Source organism: Gastrolobium bilobum, unplaced genomic scaffold (assembly GCF_033153095.1).
Source record: "Gastrolobium bilobum isolate Gb01-03AN ecotype WA unplaced genomic scaffold, APGP_CSIRO_Gbil_v1 utg3810, whole genome shotgun sequence".
Lineage (NCBI taxonomy): Eukaryota > Viridiplantae > Streptophyta > Magnoliopsida > Fabales > Fabaceae > Gastrolobium > Gastrolobium bilobum.
In genome coordinates this window covers 592,385-615,769 of record NW_026899073.1, presented here as the reverse complement: position 1 = coordinate 615,769, position 23,385 = coordinate 592,385, and the positions used below count along the sequence as shown (strand labels likewise).

The following is a 23,385-nucleotide window of genomic DNA, read 5'->3' as shown; positions in this document are numbered from 1 at the left end:
TAGACGTGACTACAAAATATATTGGAAGGAAAGGTCATGCTCAAAATGAGCACGATGGTTTTTCTACATAAAATTTTTATAGGGTAAATATTTTTTGTGCTAGAATTGATTATCATTTGCAAGAATTAAATAGCAGATTCAATAATACCGTTGAATTACTTGCTTTGAGCATGAATTTAAATCCAAAAAATGGGAACAAGTCATTTTTAATAGATATGATATTTGCAAATTTGTAGATAAATTTTATTTCGATGATTTCACAGAACAAGAAAAATTGCATTTGAAGATGGTGTTACCAACTACATCTGAATTATGTCAATGGCTGACAAGAATTAGAAAATCAATCATTTACCCTCTTATTGATAGAGTGATTCGACTTGTACTCTCTCTTAGTTTTTACTGTCACTACTAAAAGAGTTTTCTCGGTCATGAAGATAATCAAGAGCAGACTTTGAAATCGTTTGGAAAACCAATTTCTTGATGATTATTTGATAACATATATTGAAAAGGAAATTGTTTTGACTTTTAGTACATATTCAATTATAGAAAAGTTCAACAATATAAAAAAAAGTAGAGCAAAAATTAAGTGAACTGAGCTCGAATTCTGTAATAAAATTCTATCAAACTTTTTATATTAGGTTCATATTTTATTGTATGCACTTTTTCTTTTTTGTATTTATTGTATGTACTTTTGTTTATAATATAAAATTTGTTATTTTTGCCCCTCTCCTTAAAAATCCAGGGTCCTCCACTCTTTGCTGGTGCAACTATTTATAATTAATTTTATTCAATTTGTTTTTGAAATCAAAGTTTTTAATACAATATATGATTCAATTATTAACTAAAATAAAATCAACTTTTTTAATACTAAATCATGCTTCCATTGCTAAAAGTCACAGGAGTAATAAAGATTTATGATAAATATGGACATGACATGAGGGGTGGATCGAGGGAGGGATTATGACTAATCTAATGATTAAAAGAAAACATGGACACAACACACTTTTATACGTATGTAGGAGATAAACAACATGAGAAACATTAACCTCTTATAATTATTACCAGGTTCATACTAGTTTACATCAGTTACATAACTTTAACGGTTTATATTGGATTATGACTATCAAGTGTATTTTTTCAACAAAAAAATTGAAATGTTTATATTGAATAATTTAATAAAAAAGCAAAATTATGGATGGAATTTGGGACAAAACATGTTCATCCCTAATATGGATGGATCTGTGAACAAGTTTTGTCCCTAATAAAGACATAATTTAGTAGGGACGAATGGTTTTAGTTCCCACTAGGAACGAGCAAAATCCTTTCCTAATTTTCTTCGTATCAAGAACATACTTTAATATTATTCAAATCATATTTATTAGTCAAATTAAGGGCAGAAAATGCATATTAGGTTGGTCTCACCTCATCGCAAATAGGGATGGAATTATGCCCTTTACATATGAAATTTGTTGTCCATAATCCTTATTTTTTTAATTGTGATACTCCAACGCTTAAATCAATATAAGAAAAAGGTTGAGAGTGTAGATTAGATTATATTGGTACCTAAACGTGGTGACCTTATAATTATACGGGGGAATCACTTGTAATCGTGGAATTGAGGACACCTAGAATATATTATGTTAATTTGGTGTGACACCGTGAGCCGTTATTCAAGTAATTATTGATGAGGACTCACCGGATTAAGCTTAGTGTGAAGTCTAATACTCCAATATATCAATGAATGGTGATATAACACCCAATGATTTAAATAAAATAACATTTAATTAAGTCGAAAAAGAGAAATCTAGTCAAACAATCAAAAAAAAAAGGTCTCACCCCTTACTCTCTTGTCAATTCACGTCACATTGAGACAGAGAGTGGGTAAGATATCTCATTTCACTCCACCCTTCTTTCCAGCACTCTTCCTTAAAGCATTCTTTCTCCCCAATTGACTTTTACATTTTCCACTTCTCACTTGGAAATTTTCTTATATTCACTGGTGATGCATCTCTTCCTCCTAACAACCAGAAACATTCCACCATCATCATATCCTTCTCAACCACCAAACCACCATGTTTCCTCGTCCTTTATCTTCCTTTTCAGTTGGAGCTTACAAAGGAGGGGAAACTAGTTCAATACCTAGAGATTTCATTAGGCCCCCGTGTGTACATTAGACTTGTAGTTTAAAGTGGAGCAGAGCTTGGACTAGTGGCTGAGAACCAAAGAGAACAAGAGTCACCTTGTTGAAGAACCCCAACAAGTAAGTGTTCAAATAAAAACTCTTCTTATTATGTCTGTGAAAATTTAAATTCCTAACAGATATCTGGATACCTTTTGAAAGATATAAGGAAATCTGCGTTCAAGTATCTGAATACGTAGGGAAAAGTATCCAGATACTTGTAATCTAGCATTTGGATACCTGAGAGGAAATATTCGATATCGAGTTCCAGATATCTGGATATTTCTCGATAAAACACAAAACTTTCATTAAAATCATGTGAAGTCAAATGTAGTGTAATTCCTTTGTTATCAATATGCTAATGGGTTACAATTATCTTTTTTTTTTTTTTGATAACATTAAGGGGCGAAGCCCTAACAATTATCTTTACTATAGCACATCCGTGAGGGAAAATCTTGTTTTATCTATTTCTTATTGTATATTCCAAGATACGTATATAGATAAATATTTAGTTGACATCCGTGAGGGACACCTCACTCTATTTGGGCTCGCAAGACTATAGTTTATGTTAATGATAATGAAGGCGTTGTTAGCATTAACTATATTAGAGAAATATATATATATAAATATATATATATATATATATATATATATATTTCGTTTCAGGCAAAATGAATAAAAACAGTAAATCCGAAAATACTTGAATGCCTATCTTAGATATTGTTTTACTTGGATGTAATGTGATGACTTTTAGGATAGCACAATTAGTTTATAATTAGCAATTAATGGTTGCCTTATACTTGAAGAATCTTGTTAAGTTGTATATGTAATTTGATGATTGGAAAAAAAAGTATGTATTTGAATTATTAGTTTACCGGACAGGAACATGATTGTATTTCTCTTTTTCAGGGGAAATTTGGTAGATGATACATTTTTTTTTGTCCGGAATCACGATTCCCGAAAATATGGTGGGAATGTTACTAAAAAACTATTTGGTAGATTATAATATTACCGAAAATATTGACTCAATATTACCAAGTCTATGTTTGGTTGATTCACTACAAGAAAATTGATTTTCAAAGACGGCTATATTTGCATTTTGAGGCGATTCAAGCCGTCTTTAAAATGCTTGGTTCGGTGGTTCTTGAACTGCCTCATTTACCACCATCGCGAGGCAAAATGCGGTGATTTTCACAAACCGTTGGAATAACTGCCTCTAAATGACAATCTGAGGCGATTATTTTAACTGCCTCCAAATGACTATCTGAGGCGTTTATTTTAACCGCCTCTAAATGACAATCTGAGATGGTTATACTAATTTCCTCCAAATAACATGTAACTGCTTCCAAATAGTTAAAATTATAAAAAAATTTAATTTTTAATATTAAAATTATTATTTTAAAAAGTTAATTAATTTAAAAATTTAAATTATTATTTTTAATATATTTTTTGACAGTGATTAGTTTATATAATTTTTTTTAAAAAGTTATTTTAAAAAGTTAATATAATTTATATTAGTTGAATATAAATAACTTATTGAATTTTGTATATGCGAGTGTTAGTGTGAGTTGTTATATAGAAGGGAATGAAGAAGGAGGAATAAGGGTCATCCAATGTGAGACTTCAAAGTGAAGGCGAAATGATTTTTTTCAATATGCAACAACCATCTTTGGAAATTTATATATAACACCAGATGATTCAACTTAAAAATCTGAACGGTCAGATTAAAATATTACAAGAGAATAACACACTGACCAAATTTGAGGACGATCTAACGACTGTTATTTTAACCACCTCTAATGTACATTTTGAGGCGACTGACATGAAATTACCTCCAAATATGTACTAGAGGCGGTTAAAATAATCGCTCCCATTTACCATTCAGAGGCGGTTACATTAAAATCGCTTCTAATTGCTACATTTAGAGGTTATTATACCTCAATCGCCTATGCATGGTCAATGGGGGTGGTTATTTTAACCGCGTCTAATAGGGGTGTTCGCGGTCTGGATTGGATCGGTTTTGAAAGTAAAACTCATCCGATCCAATCCCTTCGGTTTGATCATGTAATCATCCATTCGGTTTAGATTTTTTTTCAAATCCGATCCGATCCAATCCAATTTTTTTCGGTTTGGATTGGATCAGTTTTCGGTTTTTTGAATATCCTAAAATTAGTTTCGTGATTATTGTGCAAATAACATCTTTTATATATATTGACTTTGTAAAAATAAAAAAAAATTGAAATACAAAAATATAAGTAAACAATATTATAGTTGATGAGAGGTGACTAAGTTTTTTTTTGGGTTTAGTTGATGAGTTAATGGGTCTTGAGTTTATAAATTTTTGGGCTATGATTGGAGAAAAGACAAGTAGGTAGAGGATAATTAATATATTGGATCGGTTTTCATCAACCCATCCGAAAACCGATCCAATCCAATTAAAATTTGCGATTTTCTTTCGGTTTCCGATTTTTCGGTTTTCGGTTTATTCGGTTATCGGTTTTTCAGTTCGGTTTTCGCGGTTTGAATTGGTTTGGATCGGTTGATTAACACCCCTAGCGTCTGATGTATATTTGGAGATGATTATGGTTTAACCTTCTCTAAAGGTAGCAATTAGAGGCGGTTTTGCTTAACCGCCTTCGAATGATAAATGGAGGCGATTATTTTAACCGTCTTTAGTATACATTTGGAGGCAATGTCACGTCAACCACCTCGAATCAATTGAACCGCTGAAAAAATCATCTCTATTTGTCAATTGGAGACGGTTTAAGGGAAACTGCCTCAGTTAAACAACCTCAGTTAAATAGCCTCAAAATACCAGTTTACTTATAGTGATTGTCAATTATTAATGGGAACGTTGGGTAATTTTATAAAATTACCCTTTATAATTCAAACTTTTGCAATTTAAAATCAAAATAAAATTTTTACAAAATCATCCAACACTGACGGGATGCTACCAAAAGTGTTCATCTTGAATTTGCTCCTTCCAACATTTCATCTTGAATATTAGCATGCTGCACTGTGCTTCCATACTCACATTACAAAGAGTCTTTTGCCCAATGTCAATATGCATTTAATGGCTGAGAAATCGAAGAAAGTTTCGAGCAAAACAAATAACAATTTTGGGGAAGTATTTTCAACAGATTTGGATTAATTTTTTTTTTTCTTAAAAAAATTACTATGCACGCAGATAATGCAAGACTACTGCAAAATTCTTGCCTGAGAAAGCTTTTGCTTCGGGAAAGATTCTTGCATGAGAAAGTGAAGGAAACGAAAGGAAAAAGTAGGAAGAGACGAAGAGCTCTCACTTGACAACCAAAATTCTTAGAGAAACAAACCCGAAAAAGAAAAAAGAAAAAAAAAGAGCTGAAGAAATGATTCAAAATGGGTGAAATGCAGATTCAGAACAACAGAAAAGAGAGCACGAGCATTATTGTGTGAAAAAATAGTCAATATTTTCCCACCATGTGAGATTTTCAGAATACGACTCGTGTCACGGTGGTATTTTTCATTGAAAATTTTGTTCACATTTTAAAATCCCGATAAAGCAAGAATCTCAAGAAAATTTTTGCACTCTCTTATACCAAATGTAAGTATCTCGGATTCCCAACCTAAGTTTTTTGAGATTTTAAATTTTAACCTTTTACCAAATATCCACTTAATCTATTTTGTAAGTGTAGTGTACTCCTTTTTAATTGGGGTATGACAGGTGAAGCAAGAAAATTTTATAGGAGGAGGCAAAGTTGTAACATATATTCTTCTTCGTAAGTTACAATTATTTATCTAACAAAAATAAATAAAGATTATGCTCACGATAAGGACTTCTATAAATTTTGAAAATGTGATTGCTATTTATATGAAAAAAATTGAAAATTATGCTCAAAACTAAAATTTTGTATGGACTTGAGGTGATCCCCACCCTAAAATCTTCCACTCCAGCACTCATACCAATTCAACACAATACATACTTGTTTTAAAACTTTTAAAGATAAATTCATTTAAAAAAAAAAAATACAAAAATTTCTTCACCGTGTAACATTTTGAATAGTTATTATCTTTCATGGAGCAGGTTACAAACAAAAGTCATGCGAAAAGACCAAGGTAAGTGACAGAATGATGGTATGGTTATGCTTTTTTCATTATAACAACTTTGACTGTATGGTATCATGCGTACATATAATGGTAAAAATCGTACCATAAAACAAAGCTTGCTTTGTCGCAAAGTACTTGGTAAACACCTACACATATCATCTAACATTTGGGAAAAGTGTTTATCTTTTTAAATGACACAACTTATATCATTTCACTCTCAGAAAGAGGTGGGACCCACACCTTTATTTTATTCGTCAACTCTCTCTCCTCCTTTATCTATCTCTTTCTCTTTCTTAAAATGACACAACTTTACGTCCTTTAAAATGACACACACTTTACCCCTAACATTTATGCCAAACTTCTGGGAACAAACATAAATTTGTGCTTTGCTCGGCGAGTGGTTGAATTAGAGTTTACAAAATTTACTTGAAATAAATTTAATTTTATGGAATTGATTTTAATACGAAGTGTGTCTATGTTAAGAGTGTTAGTGTTAATAGTGTAGAAGTCCCACATTAAGTGTGTCTCTTTGTATTCTTCAATTGGTTTGCTATATAATAGCACCGATGTTGTGTAGTTTAATACAACAAGTATTACTATCGTTTCCTCTTGTATCTATGATATTCAACATGGTATCAGAGACTAACAAGAAGAATCTTAATCCGTTTAACTTAGTTCTATTTTCCATAATTTCAATATGGTTATAGAGAGATATCACCCTCCTTGAGGTATTCCCGTTGCTATTTCTTTTTCGGGTTTTTCTTAGTATGCTCTGTGACTGCAGCTTAGACTGATCTGTCACATCAGAAAAGAATGATCCTTGGGAAGTTGTTGGGTTGACCACCGTTGTCGTTGACCGACCACTGTTGACCACGTCGTCCACCGTTGACAGCCGTCTCCGGCGACTTTTCCGATGACTTTCCAGCGACTTTTTCGGCGACCCACCACCGTCTCCGGCGACTTTTTCGATTCCGCGAAGCTTTGTTTTTCTTTAATCTTCTTTCTTCCCAAGATGGAGTATTTATACTATTCATCATCCATCTTGAGGGGGAGCACTGTCCAAGTTGCTGATGTTGTCTCCGCTGATGTTAATTCCGACACCGAAGTTTCTCTTGAGGGGGAGCACTGTCCATGTTGCTGATGGTCATTCCAGCACAATTGTCTTTGTCGATGATAATTCTGGCACTGTTTAGAAGTTCCTCTTGAGGGGGAGCACCGTCCATGTTGCTGATGGTCATTCCAGCACAATTGTCTTTGCCGATGATCATTCTGGCATTTTCCATGTTGATGTTCATTTCGACGCCATTTTTAGCACATTGTTGATTTTTGGTTTCTCATTTAGGAGATTTATTTTGATGTTATGTTACTTGGTCTTTCTTGTAATAAGCTTGTAGCATAGTCAAGGGGAAACCACGGCTGCTCACCAACTGTTAAATGAAATGTCTGAGAGGGATCTTGATGTTGATGTCCTGGTCAGCTCAGTTGTCTTTGCCGATGATAATTCCGGCACCATCCATGCTCTGATGTCCATTCAAGCACTGTCTCTTTATCAGCTCTTCACACTGATGGTCATTCCAGTTGATTTGTTGTACTTAGTCATTTCATTTCGTTGATGTAGCATTGTTGTTTTTGGTTCCTAATGGGAGTATTATTTATGTATCAAGCTTGTAGCATATGATCTATATGCTACAGCTTTAGGGGGAGTGTTAAGAGTGTTAGTGTTAATAGTGTAGAAGTCCTACATTAAGTGTGTCTCTTTGTATTCTTCAATTGGTTTGCTATATAATAGCACCGATGTTGTGTAGTTTAATACAACAAGTATTACTATCATTTCCTCTTGTATCTATGATATTCAACAGTCTAAGTAAATTAATGTATATTTTAAAAGTATTTATGTGAAAAATGATAGTGTGATAATCAATGCCGTTTGGATGGTATTAATAAAATTACTCTTAGATGTATAGTTAATTAAAAGGAAATGAATTTTCCTTTAATCAAATTGAAAATAAATGAATGTTAAAATATGATTGTAAATAAATTGACGAATTAGAAAAAAATGGTACTGTTTGAAGATTTTTGCATAATTGAAGAATTATATTCATAACAAAATCTTTTGGATGATCAAATACAATTTTTCAAAAGACTAAAATACAAGGTTACTCAAAAATTATAGTAGCTGTACATTATTGCAAACAAACAAGTCTGTTTCAAGTTTCGTTGCCACAAGGGTTTCAAACGTACGCATACATCAACCATGATGGTTCATAATGTACTCTTGTGAAGTCAGTAACCACGAGTGAATTATGCTGCCATGTAAGCTATTATAACTGACGAACTTCCATGCTGGATTGCTGTTATGGACTATGGTCTCTAAAGCCCGCTCATTAATTATGTTCACTTGTCATGAGTAAGTCAACTAAAAAATATAGGTGAGTTAGATATTGACTTTTTAAATATATTTATTAAGACATTAAAAATAAATACCTATCTACTTTATTTCACTAATATCATTTTTGGAAGGAATGTGTATTATTTTAAAGAATGTAAAGTTGTGTCATTTTAAGTGAGAAAATAGATAGATAAAAAGGAAGAGAGAGTGGACAAAAATATATAAAGATGTGAGTCTCACCTCTTTGTGAGAATGAAATGACTCAAGTTGTGTCATTTAGAAGGACAAATATTTTTTCCATCATTTTGAGATATGTTTTATGAGGAAGGTTATACGTACAACCTATTTTCGTTTACAACTTCTTACAACCATATCTTAACCGATGATTTCCGTCAATCAATGGTTATTATTTATTGTGAATTAATAATTAATTAATGAGTTTAATTTGAAAAAATAATAATCGTTGATTGACGGAAATCAACGGTGTTAAGATGCGGTTGTAAGAGGTTGTAAACAAAAATATGTTGTAAGTATAACCTTCCTCATGTTATATTTATCATTCAATTAAAATTAAATTAATAATTATAAAATAATATTAAATAAGAATAATTGATTTGATTTTGATTTAATAATTATAAAAATGGTTTGATGTTTGTCATTTTAAATGACATAAGTTATGTCATTTTAAATGACATAAGTTATGTCATTTTAGAAAAGAGATACACATAAGAATAGAAATCATAGGAGAGAAAGTGAGTGATTTTTTTAATTTAAATTTTAAATAAAAAAAATATTATTGTGTCTATCTCTCTCTTAAAATCATAACTTTATGTCATTTAAAATGACAAAAACTTTTCTCTTATAAAAAATGATAGAGAAAGAATATTATTACTACTAACTTACTACCTATCTAATCATCATTGAATCAAAGAGAGAGAATTGAAAAAAGTTTTTGAAAAAAGAGAAAATACTGATTCAATGATGATTAGATAGATAATAAGTTGATAGTAAAAAAATTTGATAGTAAAAATATCCATTCTCAGAATGTTAATAGAAAACTCCAGTATAATTTTAGTTTTACTTTTTTTTTTTTCTGTTTGTCTTTACCAAAAGTCTTAAACTAGCAACTAAATTCAAAAGCAAAAGCGAGGAGTGAGGCCCTAAGAACCAGAAAGAAAAAATAGGAACGGCCACACGAGACAAGAGTAATAAGTAAAGAGCGCGATTAAGGCATCTCCGAGTCTGAGTCTGAGTCGAGAGGACCGAGTTCAGGGGCGATTCCAGTACGTATCCATTTGAGTAGTGTTGTCACTTGTCAGCATTAATGGTCCATACCATACCATCAGCACCAGAGGGCCAAACCACCTTCCTCACCCTTAGATCTCATCTTTCCCATTCCACTCCCACCGTCCGATCGATCACCTTTCCTTTCTCTCTCTCTCTCTCTCTCTCTCTCTCTCTCTCTCTTTTTCTCTTGTGTTGTCGTGTTTGTGGCTGTATGTAGCTAGCACACACAACACAATTTCAAGTTGGGACTTTGAAGTCGAACAACCCTAACCTAAGAAGGAAGCAGGAGCGGGAACTGCAAAGCAAACACTTGATATGTAGCGTTGCTTTCTCAGTGGTCTCAGCAGGTACTTTCTTGGATTCTTCTTCGGTCTCTTCGGAAATTGATGCCAACTAAAGGACAGTAATAATCACGGATCTTCTATTGCTTTCCTTCGATTGGACAAAATCAACTTTACCCAATGCAATTTCGCTAGGTTACCCTTACTTCGCCCTGTCAATTTCTCAATTTTTCGCTTTCTCTATATCCTAGTTCCTCAATCGAGTGTATGGTTCTAATTTAAGTTTGTTTATTTATTTATTTATTTATTTTCCTTTTCTATTTTCTCTCGCAGCGGTTACAATTCGAGGCATTCTAATTAACAAGCGCATAGTGGAGCTAATAAATCTTAGTTCTCTGTGCGTGACTCTTTGTTTGGTGGTTTATGCTCAGGTTTGCTTTGTCTGCAGATTTGGTTTGATTGGAGCTCTGATGGACTTCAAGATCGCCTTACATACTTGGACTTGGCAGTTTGAGCTCATAATATGGTGAAGGGTTTTGGAGCAAAAACATTTCCCAAAATCTTGCTGTTTTTGTTCTTGTTTCTAAATCGTTATTGCCAGTTGAAGTAATTAATCTCTGGTAATTGAATAGTGGAGGTTCATTGTGGGCAGGGGAGAGCTAAAAATTGAACCACACATAAACATAGATTACCCATTTTGGTGATCTTCCCTCGACACTGGAACCATGGAAATTGCTTGCAGTGTTTGAACTGTCAAAGCAAAGCCCAAGGTATGAGCGAGGCCTGTGCTACTTCCGCTTTATAACTCAAGATTGACCAACCATGGAAGCAAATGGAATCGTTCATGATACTAGCCTAGGAGCGGCGAGGAGGGAAAAGAGAGAGGTAGGAGACAAATCAATGGAGGATTTAACTAAATATGCACACAGTCCTGCTCACTTGGCAGTTGCCAGGCGTGACCATGCTGCCCTAAGGCGCATTGTTTCCACCCTGCCTCGGCTTGCTAAGGCTGGCGAGGTCAACGCAGAAGCTGAATCTCTTGCTGCTGAACTTCGAGCGGATGAGGTCTCTGCTGTTATTGATCGCCGCGATGTTCCTGGTAGGGAGACCCCTCTTCACCTTGCTGTACGTCTCAGGGATTCAGTCTCTGCTGACATTTTGATGGCAGCTGGTGCGGATTGGAGTCTACAGAATGAGCATGGTTGGAGTGCTCTCCAAGAAGCGGTGTGTGCTAGAGAGGAAGCGATTGCCATGATTATTGCACGGCACTATCAACCCCTGGCTTGGGCCAAATGGTGTCGTAGACTTCCCCGCATTGTTGCTTCTGCAACTCGTATTCGTGATTTTTATATGGAGATAACTTTCCATTTTGAGAGCTCTGTCATTCCTTTCATTGGGCGCATAGCCCCTTCCGATACTTATCGAATTTGGAAGCGTGGTTCTAATCTCCGTGCTGATATGACCCTTGCTGGCTTTGATGGTTTACGCATCCAACGATCAGACCAAACATTTTTGTTCCTTGGAGAGGGCTATGCCTCAGAGAATGGTAATTTAACTCTGCCAGGTGGTTCTTTGATTGCTCTTTCTCATAAGGATAAGGAAATCACAAATGCTTTGGAAGGAGCTGGTACACAACCAACAGAAGCTGAAGTTGCTCATGAAGTTTCCTTAATGTCCCAGACAAATATGTATAGACCGGGTATTGATGTAACTCAGGCTGAGCTTGTTCCCCATTTAAATTGGAGGCGTCAGGAGAAGACTGAGATGGTTGGGAATTGGAAGGCAAAAGTTTATGACATGCTTCATGTGATGGTGAGTGTGAAGTCAAGGCGGGTTCCAGGTGCTATGACAGATGAAGAGCTTTTTTCTGTGGAGGATGGAGAAAGTATGATAAATGGGGAAAACAATGATGAGTATGATGATGTATTGACTGCTGAGGAAAGAATGCAATTAGATTCTGCACTACATATGGGTAATTCAGATGGTACTTGTGAGGATGAGGAACATGGAGTCTTTGATGGTCAAGAAAATGTTTCAGCAGCTTCCTATGAGAATTCTGAAGCCAATGGCATGGTTAAAGAGAAGAAGAGCTGGTTTAGTTGGAACAAGAAAAATTTGAAGAGTAGCAGTGATGAGCCTGAGGATTCCAAAACTTTGAAGAAAATTTCAAAGTTTGGCTCAGAAGGTAGCAATCAGAGATTAGGTGAGCAGCAAAAGCCAGCATCTGAGTTTTTGAAGGAGGATAGTGGAGACTCTAAGAAGGGAAAAGATAGAAACAATAGAAAAAAGAAGAAAGGAGTAATCAGTGAGTCTAAGAATGAAAGTGAGTATAAAAAGGGTTTAAGACCTGTCTTGTGGCTAACGCCAGACTTCCCTTTGAAAACTGATGAGCTTCTGCCTCTACTTGACATCTTAGCAAATAAGGTTAAGGCTATTAGAAGACTCAGAGAGCTTTTGACAACTAAGCTTCCTCATGGAACTTTTCCTGTCAAGGTAATCCAAATACCATGACTTTTAAGTTCTTAATTTTTTACTCTGCACTCTTGCATTAAACGTGTTGATGATACTTCTGTTACTGTTAATTAACGAGGAGTTTTGGTCAGTTGGCAGATTAGTTATATGCCACGGTTGACTGGTCAGGTTAGCTTACCTTAATATAAGGAGATCAAATTGTGTTTGAGCGTTTTCGCAATAACATTACTTGTCTGTATCACGGTTGTTGTCTATGTTGGGGCATGTTCAGCATTAATGATAATAATCTCTGGTGCTACTCAGGTTGCTATTCCCATAGTCCCTACTATCCGGGTGCTTGTTACCTTTACAAAATTTGAGGAGCTTCAGCCAGTAGAGGAGTTTTCAACTCCACTCTCCAGCCCGGCACATTTCCAGGATGCCAAATCCAAGGATTTAGAAGGGTCTACATCATGGATTTCATGGATGAAAGGAAATCGTGGAGGACAGTCCAGCGACTCTGATAGCCACAGATATAAAGATGAAGTTGAAGTTGACCCTTTCAGCATACCTGCAGACTACAAATGGGTGGACGCCAATGAGAAGAAACGCCGAATGAAGGCAAAGAAAGCGAGAAGTAAGAAACACAAGAAGCAGACAGCGGCAAAAGGTGGAGATGGGGTGCGTCAGATGACTGAGGATGTTGAAGAATAATATTAATATCATGGTTTGGTATCTCTGGGTAAATTGAGGCTTTGATAATTGTTGCCAGACAAAAAGAGTCTTTCTTTGTGCACAGCCATAACTGACTTTACATTTCAACATTGGGGTGTTTCTCCGAGAATTTACTAGAAATTTCTTGGGCAACCAATTGTTATTAGTTAAGTAAAAGGTGCCTTTATTTTTTTCCCCCGTTTCGCGAAGAAAGCTTTGTCTTTTATAAGTTGTATTGTCATGTGAAGTGAAATTGAAGGTCAAGAGTCTAACGCTCCTTCAATTGCTTTCGGCTTCATTCTAATTTTCTCGAGATACCAATATTTGTATCTACTCCTATGTCGATGATCATCGATTCTACGTTTTCGTGATTGGTATTCTCTTCAGTTTTCACCTTTATGTCATCAAGATTTTGAATGTAGTTTTAAAAGGAGTCAATTACACCAGTAGATTTTGTTCAAACGGTATGTAATGATTAAATTGCTAGATACTTTTCACTTCCGGAGGTCGAAGGGTTTCGTAGTGTCAAATGCGTAGACTTAGCTTTGCTTATGGTTGAAGATGTCGAAATACCAAGCCCTTTCATGAATTACCTACAAATCCCTCAGGGGTGTTTGTTTAAAGTATTTGAAGATGATTACCAGTAATCCTTCTTTGGTAAATGCAATTACCACGTTTGGTAGAAGGAATAAAAATCAATTTCCGGATATCCAAGGATTACTGGTAATTTGATTTATAAAGAAAAGTCACTATTCAGATTATCAAAAATAATATGGTAATTCAGAATACCAATTAGAATACCAAGTAAAGAGAAAGCACAACAATAAATTTTGAGACAAAAATACCCCAATATACATAAAAATCTAGACCCAATCTATCAATTACAAAAGTAAAAATAGTTTGGGGTTATTTTTGTAAAATAACCTCATATTCCAAGTCATATTTCGTTCTAAACCAAACATAGAATTAGTAATTTTTACCCAATATTTCCGGTAATATTTTGGCGAACCAAACGTCTCTTTCGTAAGATTCCAAGTAAACTCAATTTCTACTGTATTCCCATTAATCATGATTCCCATATACTAAAAAATTTCTTTTGTACCAAACACACCCTCAGGAACTAGAATAAAATACAGAGCAGAAGAAAAAAATAACGGACTTCCGAATATTTTGATTCTTTCATATTGCTTATAACCGTGTAGTATTATTTTTCTTTTGGCATGTCCAATAATTATACATACAAAGAAGCTATATATTTTCCCAAAAATACAAATCTATTATCTATCATTAATCATATAGACAACATATTTGTTGAGAAATAATATTATTTACAGAGACAGATACCCTACCAAAACCTGTCCTTATTGACGCTCAAGTAGCCAGCCATTACCTTTCCCCCAGTATTTCTCATTCCATCTATAAGGAAGCACCAAGTAGAACCCAATGCTCCAACGAAAAAATCAGAGTCCGCAGCCATCAGGAAATTAACCAGTGGATAATTAGTGCTGGTCTCCCTACCCAAGCTGGATTCATACTCGGCCATTGACACATTACTCCTACCTTGGCGTCTTACCTTTGTATAGTAGAAGTTCCAACGAAAATATCCTTGGCTTTTGTCGATGACTTCCTGAATCAAATTGGATTCTTCATAATGTTAAGAGACAGAAACACTTATACTATCCCAATGATATGATTTACAAGAAAGCTAAAAAATACCTGCATCTCAGTGGAGAGCCAAATGCTATTAAGGTTTGGGAAATGCCTCCTAATCCGATTAGCAAGTTGCATGTATTCTTCAAATTCGACCATTTTCATTTCACATGCTTTGTCTCCCATCCTTACATGCATGCTTAGAAGAGGCCTAGGTACCCATGGCTTGTGATTCGACCAAACATATTCATCAATATCAGACCTTGCCTTGTTACTATTTTCCTGAGGCATCACCACAAGTCAACTTATGACAATATCAAATCATAAAGAAGGGTAAACCGAACATATGCGTGGGTTTTAGACTTTGATCCATTTTAGTCTTCTATATCCAAAATAAGAATAATAGTGCAGAGTTAACCTTTGGCCATTCTCCAGCAAGACTTTTGAGAACCATTTTTGCAGCTATTTTTCCAAAGGCAGCATGGCGGGCTTCATTCAATAAATTGCATGTGTACTCAGTTGGGAACCTCATTAAGTAGCGTACAGCCTGAAAATAATGTTTATTGCAAATACCATTGAATCATGAACTATTCATGGATGATAGTTAGTCCAACTCACAACAAACATCAGTAATGACCTGCTGATAAACATAAGTAAATATTTTCTAACCTCTTTAACATCTTATTTTATCATAGTTTGTCTTATTGAGAAGAGAAGACAATGAAAGGAGAAGTTACTCATAGACTTAAAGGTTGTTATTGAGGTAATGAGTACCTGTGCTCTCCACCATCGTCTATCCATTTTTCTATGAGAAACCACCAGACTGCCATTTAAATCGGTTGTGGGTTGCAAATAATTCCATGGATTGCCCCATATCCTGCAGCATACATACATTGACATAGGAAGAATAATAACTCTATCTTCAGTAAGGAAGCTATCATAAATATATAACTACTTTCAGTTGTTGTGAGAGCTTGCCTAGGAGTTGGTCCTGTCCATATATGCTTCGATGTGTAATTTTCTTTTGTGGTAAAAATTCCTTTACTCCATGCATCTTCACTTCTCATTAGTTCCAAAGCACGTTGACGGCATTCTAGGGAAGTTTCTGGAAAGAAGTAACAATTCCAACTAGACCGGGAAGACCCTGCATCAACAAGAGTGTCCACTTACAGTAACAATTCAAGTTGTTAAAAATGAATTAAACACAAAACCACAAAAAAATTGTACCTTTGCAACCATCATGGTTAGCCCTATTAAAGAAGTTAGTAACAAGGATTCTTCTTTCATTGATAGCAATAGCAAGAAGTCCACACATTCCAGCAATCTGAGCTCCCATGCCAAATCCAGGTAACCTCTCCCAGTCAGCAAGAAGGAACTTGACATTCGGGTTGCTACAGTTTAATGGATGCTGATGGATCCATATGTCACGCTGAACTTTTCTAGTCAGGGGATAGTTTTCTTCATCAGATCCTTCAATCTGCAATATTTAAGCACATAAGTGTCATTTTTATGCTCCCAAATACAGTTCATGAATCTTCCTCAAGCATCTACATGCCGCGGTTCTGATAATAATTATAACCTAAATATTGGAATTCTATGTTAAGAAAAGGTGACGCGGCCAAGATAACAAGCAATTCCATGCTTGAAGAAAAAGCAGTATATTTATTTAATTTATATCAAATTTTCATTACATAATAATGTACCTAATTAGTTGTTTATAAACTGAGGGTAATCAAATGCCAATTAAATATAAAATTTTCATTTTAAGAACATACTTCTGTAATCAGCTCTATGTTCAGAAAAAGGTAAGCATTTATGAGAAACATACAGAACACAAACAATGGCCTAGAATGATGCAATGGTTGTGAAAGGTGATTTTAAGCGAAACCGATTAATGTGACTTCATTAGCATATTTTGAGGTAATGATAAAAAAATATTGATACCAACAAGTAGTTAAATATTGTTTCAATATTTATAGTTAGCGAGTCTAAAATACAGTACAAACAATTAACAAATTACATACCCATGGTGGATAAGCACCCTCAGATATAACCTGATGCCTGAAGTTTTGAATTTGTTCACTGGTTTCAGCAACAGGGTGAGTGTCCAAAAATCCTTTCCAAGTTGTCCATGGCGGAAAGCTATCATTTCCTGTACGCTTATCAAGACTGTCATATAGCTTCCTTTTCACCTTGCAGTTTTCCAAATGTGGGGCTCTTGGTAAACTCAACTCACTAATTCCAAGTTTCAGCAAGCACTCATTTCTACCAGTTGCAGATTTATTTAACACACAACTCCAAGCTGAATAAAGCAAAGAGACACTGTCATCGTTATCTCCTTCTCTTCTGCTCTTCAAATCCCTTAATCTCTCTGTTTCCTTAGGGTTAAAATTGCAGTCTGTTCATGTCACCATAACAAGGAAAGAAAGAAAAAAAAAAAACACAAGACATTCGCCGTCAATTAAACTTAATATACCGATAATAGTAGTAATAACAATAATAATAATAAAATTATTTACTAGGTTACAACGTTACAGTGGTTAGTTCTATGTGCTTTATCGTATTATAAACAGTTGGTAACCGCAAGAATGTTCTATATGCAATATTGATTATGCAAAACAAAACAATGTGCATAGTATACTTAACTTAAAAGTGAAAGTAAAAGAGAATGTCCTATTAGAGTATGCTTAACTTAAAGCAACCATTGGTATTATTACAAGTTTCTTCAGGGACAAGCCTTCATCAAGTTTGCTTCACGGATAAACATCCTTAAAGTTTCAGCTAAATCCAATATATCCTTGCATTGAATTTAGGAAAAAGGTAGGAATTCATGATAAGAAAAGAAGAAAGCATGTTGTATAAAGTTAAAAAGTTAACAGAGGCATAAAATTGAAGTAATAAAATAATTATGGTCTGAAAGAATCAGAAGGAAATTGACTTACTGATGTTATTATCGAGATCTGAGTTCCATGATAAATTAAGCATTGACATGGTTGAGAATGAAAAGCGACCAAAGTGGAAGGTGCCAAATGAAGTAAGAGCAGCCAAAATCAAAGAGGCAAGACAGACTCCACAAAGAAATCCCACAACACAAATCTGACATGGAAATGAGTTGCTCATTTGCAAGGCTCTCTGCGAAACCACTCTCTCAATAGACCTTTGATTTAATTGCTCCATTTCACTTTTCTTGTGAATTTATTCAAAAAAGCTTTTGCATTCTTTTTCTCGAAAATTTCATGGACTCACACACTAGGACTGCAGCATACTTGCTTAAGCGTTCACCAAGAAACTTTACCTAGCTGTTCATGATCCACAAAGCTTCAAATTCGTACCTTGTTCCAACTACTCCAAGAAAAGGACCTAAAAACAAAATAAAAAAATCGCACAATTACCGAATCATGCCACCTCAAAAAACTTTTTGTGGGCCATCCCTTGTCATCATCCTTCCAACTGCAAAATAAATGCATGAACTGTGGAGTTCCCATCAGAATTTCTCAAAGCTATATTCTTACAGAGAGTCAGAAAGGGACAGAGGGTCCATAGCAAGAACATGTATACATAATATCAGACATGTTCATCGAACAAGAAAAGCGTGACCAAATTTGGATAAATTTTTTGTAAGGAAACAGGCAACTAAACGGGAATTCACATATTTTCTTGACAATTTATCTGATAGTCTTCAAGATAATCAAACCAAAAAATGAAACAAGATAAGGTGAAAAGGAGTAGAGAATTCAATATTAAGTTGAAGTGGAACAAGGTCCAAACTTTTATTAGAAGCTAATCACCCAAAAAAAGAATTAAAATTTAGTATATATGCATTACAAGGAAAGGAATGGGAAGCTATGATTGAGCATGACGTTGATGACGTGTTTTGAATGCAGAGAAAGAAAGCAAAAGCGAGCAAGAAAGACAGGTTCCATGAAAAGGACAAGAGAACCAATCCAATCCGTGAACTAGATAGATAAGAATCTGCGGTGACAGCCTTAACCAGAAACACAAACAGTGAGCCTGATTTTTTACCTGACCCTTTTGTATATTTGAAATGGTAAATATATTATATTAAAAAAGAGAGGCTAAGCTAAAAGTAGAGAGAGAAAGAAGAAAATATTGGGAAGGTGAATGAATGACTGAACAGGTTCAGTAGTACCTTGAGGTTCAATATTCCATGGTGTGCTCGAGAACCGTGCAATCAATGGAGAGAAGGGTCATCTGGTGGCGGGTGGGGTTACAGTTCCCACTTGCCATTACTATTCTGATTCTACCTTCGTTCCCTCCCTCAATGGTTCTCTCTCATACTTGTTTTCTTTTTTTAGTTTCCTAAGGTTTATATTTCGAACTAATACGGTTCGAGCATTGTAGGATCCAAAGTAAGAGTGACTCTCCCTAAATTACTTTTTTCATTTCTAAACTTGAATTCGAGACCTCTGTTTAAAGTTTGGTATTTGTTTTCTTTTTAAGTGGTATAACCTAAACCCAATAAACACTTTAAAATGAAGGCAAGAACGTAACAGAGAAGCTTTGATTTGCATACAGTCTTTGTTTTCTTTTGAGAAATAAAATGAGTTGCGGTGATGCCTCCTTGGCTGAGTTATGAAACCTTACCTTTCTTTTTTTTGGTGGAGTAATGTTTCTTTTTTGGGAAAAGTGTGTATAATTTTGAAGGATCTAAAGTTGTGTCATTTTAAGAGAGAGAAAGAGATAGATAAAGGAGGAGAGAGAGTTGACAAAAAAAATAAAGTTGTGGGTCCCACCTCTTTGTGAGAGTGAAAGGATGTAAGTTGTGTAATTTAAATGTATAGACACTTTTCCCTTTTTTTTCTTTCATTCATTCTCTCTTCTCTCGTTCTCCACACTTTTGATTGCTTTTTCAAGTGGGTTCTTTCTTTGTACCCATTCTTGACACACGCATTCGACGTGAGTGACAAGACTTTTATCAAACAATAGGAATACATAGTTACCAGTTGCCACATAAACCAATGACAGAGCGAGTGTTGCTAAAGCGGATAGGGTAGAGTTAAGATTGATGTTTAGGGAGTACAGTTAATTAAAGTGTTAATTATTATTGGAGGTTTGTTTTTCTTTTCGTTGGGAAATGAGATTCGAATGAGTGAATGATAGAAAAACAGAGAATCTCCATGGAAGTTGTTTTCAGTGGCATGCTCCAAGGATTAACTTTAATAATTACAGTAGGTTTCGTTCAAGTATTGATAAATGCAGAGTCGGCAATACGGACTCGGCTCGGCGAGTCAATTCGTCCACCAATTAAATGGGATGAGATAGATGAGTTTTTCAACTCATGTCAAAAGCGTGATGAGTTCATTTTTTAGCGGGTTGATGACGAGCGTAGGCGAACTGAGACGGATGTGTAAAATAGACTCAAGCTAGCGGGCCAACCCATCTAACCCGTCAAAGCAGGCGGGGTAGGCCGAGTTTTTTAGTCCACTTTCAAAAGCGGAAAGGGACGGGTTGACTCATTTTTTGACCGGTTGGTGGCGGGGCAAGGCGGGTCGTTCACTTTGCCACCTCTAAATAAATGCGGCTAACCGAGATATATAAAGTTTTATTTGTTGATATAATTTAGAGTTTAATATTTCTTATTTTTTACCTATACATAAAAATATGTGAGGTCCATACATATAAGATTATATAAAGAGAAAAAAAAAATGAGTTCTACACACTTTTATATATATAGAAAATAATTTTATTTCAAATAATATGAGAGACATTAAATTCTATAATTATAAATTATGTATTTAATTATCAACTATAGAATATTATTCTATTTATTGGCTCAATTAAGTGATATTTGTAAAAAAATTCAACTAGATTGTTAATTGAGTATGGGCAAATGGATTCGTAATATTGGACCAATGAAAGCGACAAATAAAAGCAAACCTAAAACTATAGTTCGGGATTATATAAATGGTCGAGCTTTTTACCCGCACGTCTCTCCTAATCTAAATTTTTCCTTTAAAAGAAATTATGATTTACAAAAGAGTTTTTCTCTTTCCTAAATAGTCATTCAAGAATTCCGTGATATAGGTGAGGAAGACTAAAACCATAAAATAAAGGCTAAATATCAAGTTGTTTAAAAAGCATATCTTTATTTGGCTTACGTTTCCCGATCATCCAATAAATGGTGGAGGTATAGAATTTTGTGAGGGAGGTGAGAAAAGCAAATTTCATACTAATTAAGGCACGCAGGGAAATACGATCGTAGGTAGATACGTAGTCAAATTTGAAGAAAAAAAATAAGGACGAAAGGGGTAAACTTATGCTATATTATCTTACGTTACATCTGAATATAATTTAAGACGAAGATTTTATAAAATTGAAAAGGGGATCGTCTCTTAATGTAAGGTAAATATTTTCATCATAAATTTTAACATGAAGAAATTATCTTACACCGATATAAAAAATAAATTTTACATTTAATTTTTTTTTGATAAGCATCTTACACTTAATTTTAACTGTTGATCTACTTGTTTCAAATGATTTGAATTTATGAATCACGTGATTCGTTAGATATAATTATAATCGATGATTAAGATTAAAAATATAAATTATAGTAGTGTAGAATTATATACTCCTTTTAATATATAAAATTATCATTTGCATGTAAATGTAACCTTACCTTAATATATATATATATATATATATATATATATATATATATATATATATATAGGGTATAATTTTTTTCTCTTGCATGAGAAAACATATCCCCATAATACATTTAAAGTTGAACCAACTTTATTTATTTATCTTTAAAAAATAGTTGGCCTCACATTTGTTGTTTCTGCAACATGAGATAATGAGTATGGAGACTTATATTTCATATATATATATATATATATATATATATATATATATATGAGTTTGATGTTTGTCCTTTTAAAGAACATAAGTTATGTCATTCTAGGAGAGAGATAGACACAAGAAATAAAAATTATGGGGAAGTAAGTGGGTGGCATTTTTTTAATTTAAATTTTAAATAAAAAATATTATTTTATATCTATCTCTCTCTTAAAATGACATAATTTTATATCATTTAAAATGATAGACATTTTTCCATATATATATATCGAAAAAGTTAAAATAGAATTATGTCAAAATACCCAAACATCTTTTCCATTTCCTACTAAGCGCTTTTTGGGCCACAAAACAATAAAGACTAAAAAACAAAAACAAAAAAACATAACGTTTAAATAATAAATTACAACATGTTTATTTAAAAAACCTATTACCACCTGTTATTATATGTTCTTTTTACCAAAAAAAATATAAAAAATTAAGAGGGAGGATTCACTTACCACCATTGAATTATAAAAAATTGTGAGAGGATGAGAAAAGATGTGAGAGAATAAAAGATAAAAAATTAGGATTATAAAAATTAATTGTAAGTCATTGAATTTAATTTTAATCTAACAGTAATTAAATTAATTGTAAAAATAATATACTTTTATGGTGATAAGTGGATCTCCCTCAAAAATTAAATGCTACATTATTTCTATGCATAAAGCAAGGTGTCTAATGCAGTGAAAAAATTTCCATCCTCCCTTGATGACTCGGTGGGATGGACCAATTGAAAGGGAACAATAAATATGATCTGTCTATAGAAAAGACAGAATTTTTTTTTTTAATCTAAGTGTCAACTTTTTTATTGGAAGAAGCACATACACCCGAAGCATTGAACTTTTTTTTCCTATTGCCGGCCATTTTTTTAATAATAATAATTATTATTATTATTATTATTATTATTATGCTTATGTTGTTATATTTAATAATAAAATAATTTAATATTTTTTTCGATTATAATTTAACTACGATTGAATGATTAGACGGTGAATAAGTTAATTCATTGATTTAATGGTCAGTTCATTTTTTAAAACCTATTAGGAAGTATTTATTTCCTCGTATAATAATGGGCTATATATTTAATTACTAATTATATTATATTATTTAATTTATTGAGTCAAGTAATTTTTTTTATAAAAAAATTCAATTAAATTCTTAATGGGTACAATTAAATAAATAGATACTTAATATTGACCCAACTAAATATAATAAAAGCGTTATGGGAGTATGAGACAATGTAAAAGAACCCTAGTGTATGATTTTCAAGAAGTTGATAATTTCTCTCCTCTATCTTGAGGGGATATTCGTTTTAGAATTCGGTGATTTAATTGAAGAAAACCAAAATCTCAAAGTAAAGGACAGAATCAAGTCGTTTTAATATTTTAGATATGGGTATGTTATCATATGGGTTACGTTCCTAAATTGATCAATATGTAAAATCCTGGTGTTAGGCTGTTAGATGATAAATTTCATCAGGCTTTTTA

The 23,385-nt window shown here is 33.8% G+C and overlaps 2 protein-coding genes across 8 annotated transcripts; one reads left to right on the top strand and one right to left on the bottom strand.

The window, feature by feature from the left end:
• Positions 1–9,988: 9,988 nt before the first annotated feature.
• On the top strand, positions 9,989–13,778 carry LOC133286930 (uncharacterized). Of its 5 annotated transcripts, none has more exons than XM_061484443.1 (3): positions 9,989–10,291; positions 10,674–12,718; positions 12,829–13,139. In XM_061484443.1, exons 2-3 carry the CDS (start codon positions 11,048–11,050, stop codon positions 12,838–12,840), a joined length of 1,683 nt encoding a protein of 560 aa, XP_061340427.1. In that variant the 5' UTR covers positions 9,989–10,291; positions 10,674–11,047; the 3' UTR covers positions 12,841–13,139. The 5 variants fall into 5 exon arrangements, with proteins under 5 accessions (XP_061340427.1, XP_061340423.1, XP_061340426.1 ...); XM_061484439.1 differs by having other exon boundaries at positions 9,993–10,291; positions 13,001–13,778; XM_061484442.1 differs by having other exon boundaries at positions 9,993–10,291; positions 10,657–12,718; positions 13,001–13,778.
• An 812-nt stretch (positions 13,779–14,590) lies between these two features.
• On the bottom strand, positions 14,591–18,785 carry LOC133286952 (uncharacterized). 3 transcript variants are annotated; one of them, XM_061484473.1, is made up of 9 exons: positions 18,433–18,785; positions 17,983–18,339; positions 17,065–17,438; positions 16,268–16,517; positions 16,019–16,184; positions 15,815–15,917; positions 15,459–15,587; positions 15,107–15,322; positions 14,591–15,017 (listed from the first exon to the last, which is right to left on the bottom strand). In XM_061484473.1, the coding sequence occupies exons 2-9, from the start codon at positions 18,215–18,217 to the stop codon at positions 14,736–14,738; spliced, it is 1,755 nt and encodes a 584-aa protein (XP_061340457.1). In that variant the 5' UTR covers positions 18,218–18,339; positions 18,433–18,785; the 3' UTR covers positions 14,591–14,735. The 3 variants fall into 3 exon arrangements, with proteins under 3 accessions (XP_061340457.1, XP_061340455.1, XP_061340458.1); XM_061484471.1 differs by having other exon boundaries at positions 17,983–18,785; XM_061484474.1 differs by having other exon boundaries at positions 16,268–16,512; positions 17,165–17,411; positions 17,983–18,785.
• Between the last annotated feature and the right edge of the window lie 4,600 nt (positions 18,786–23,385).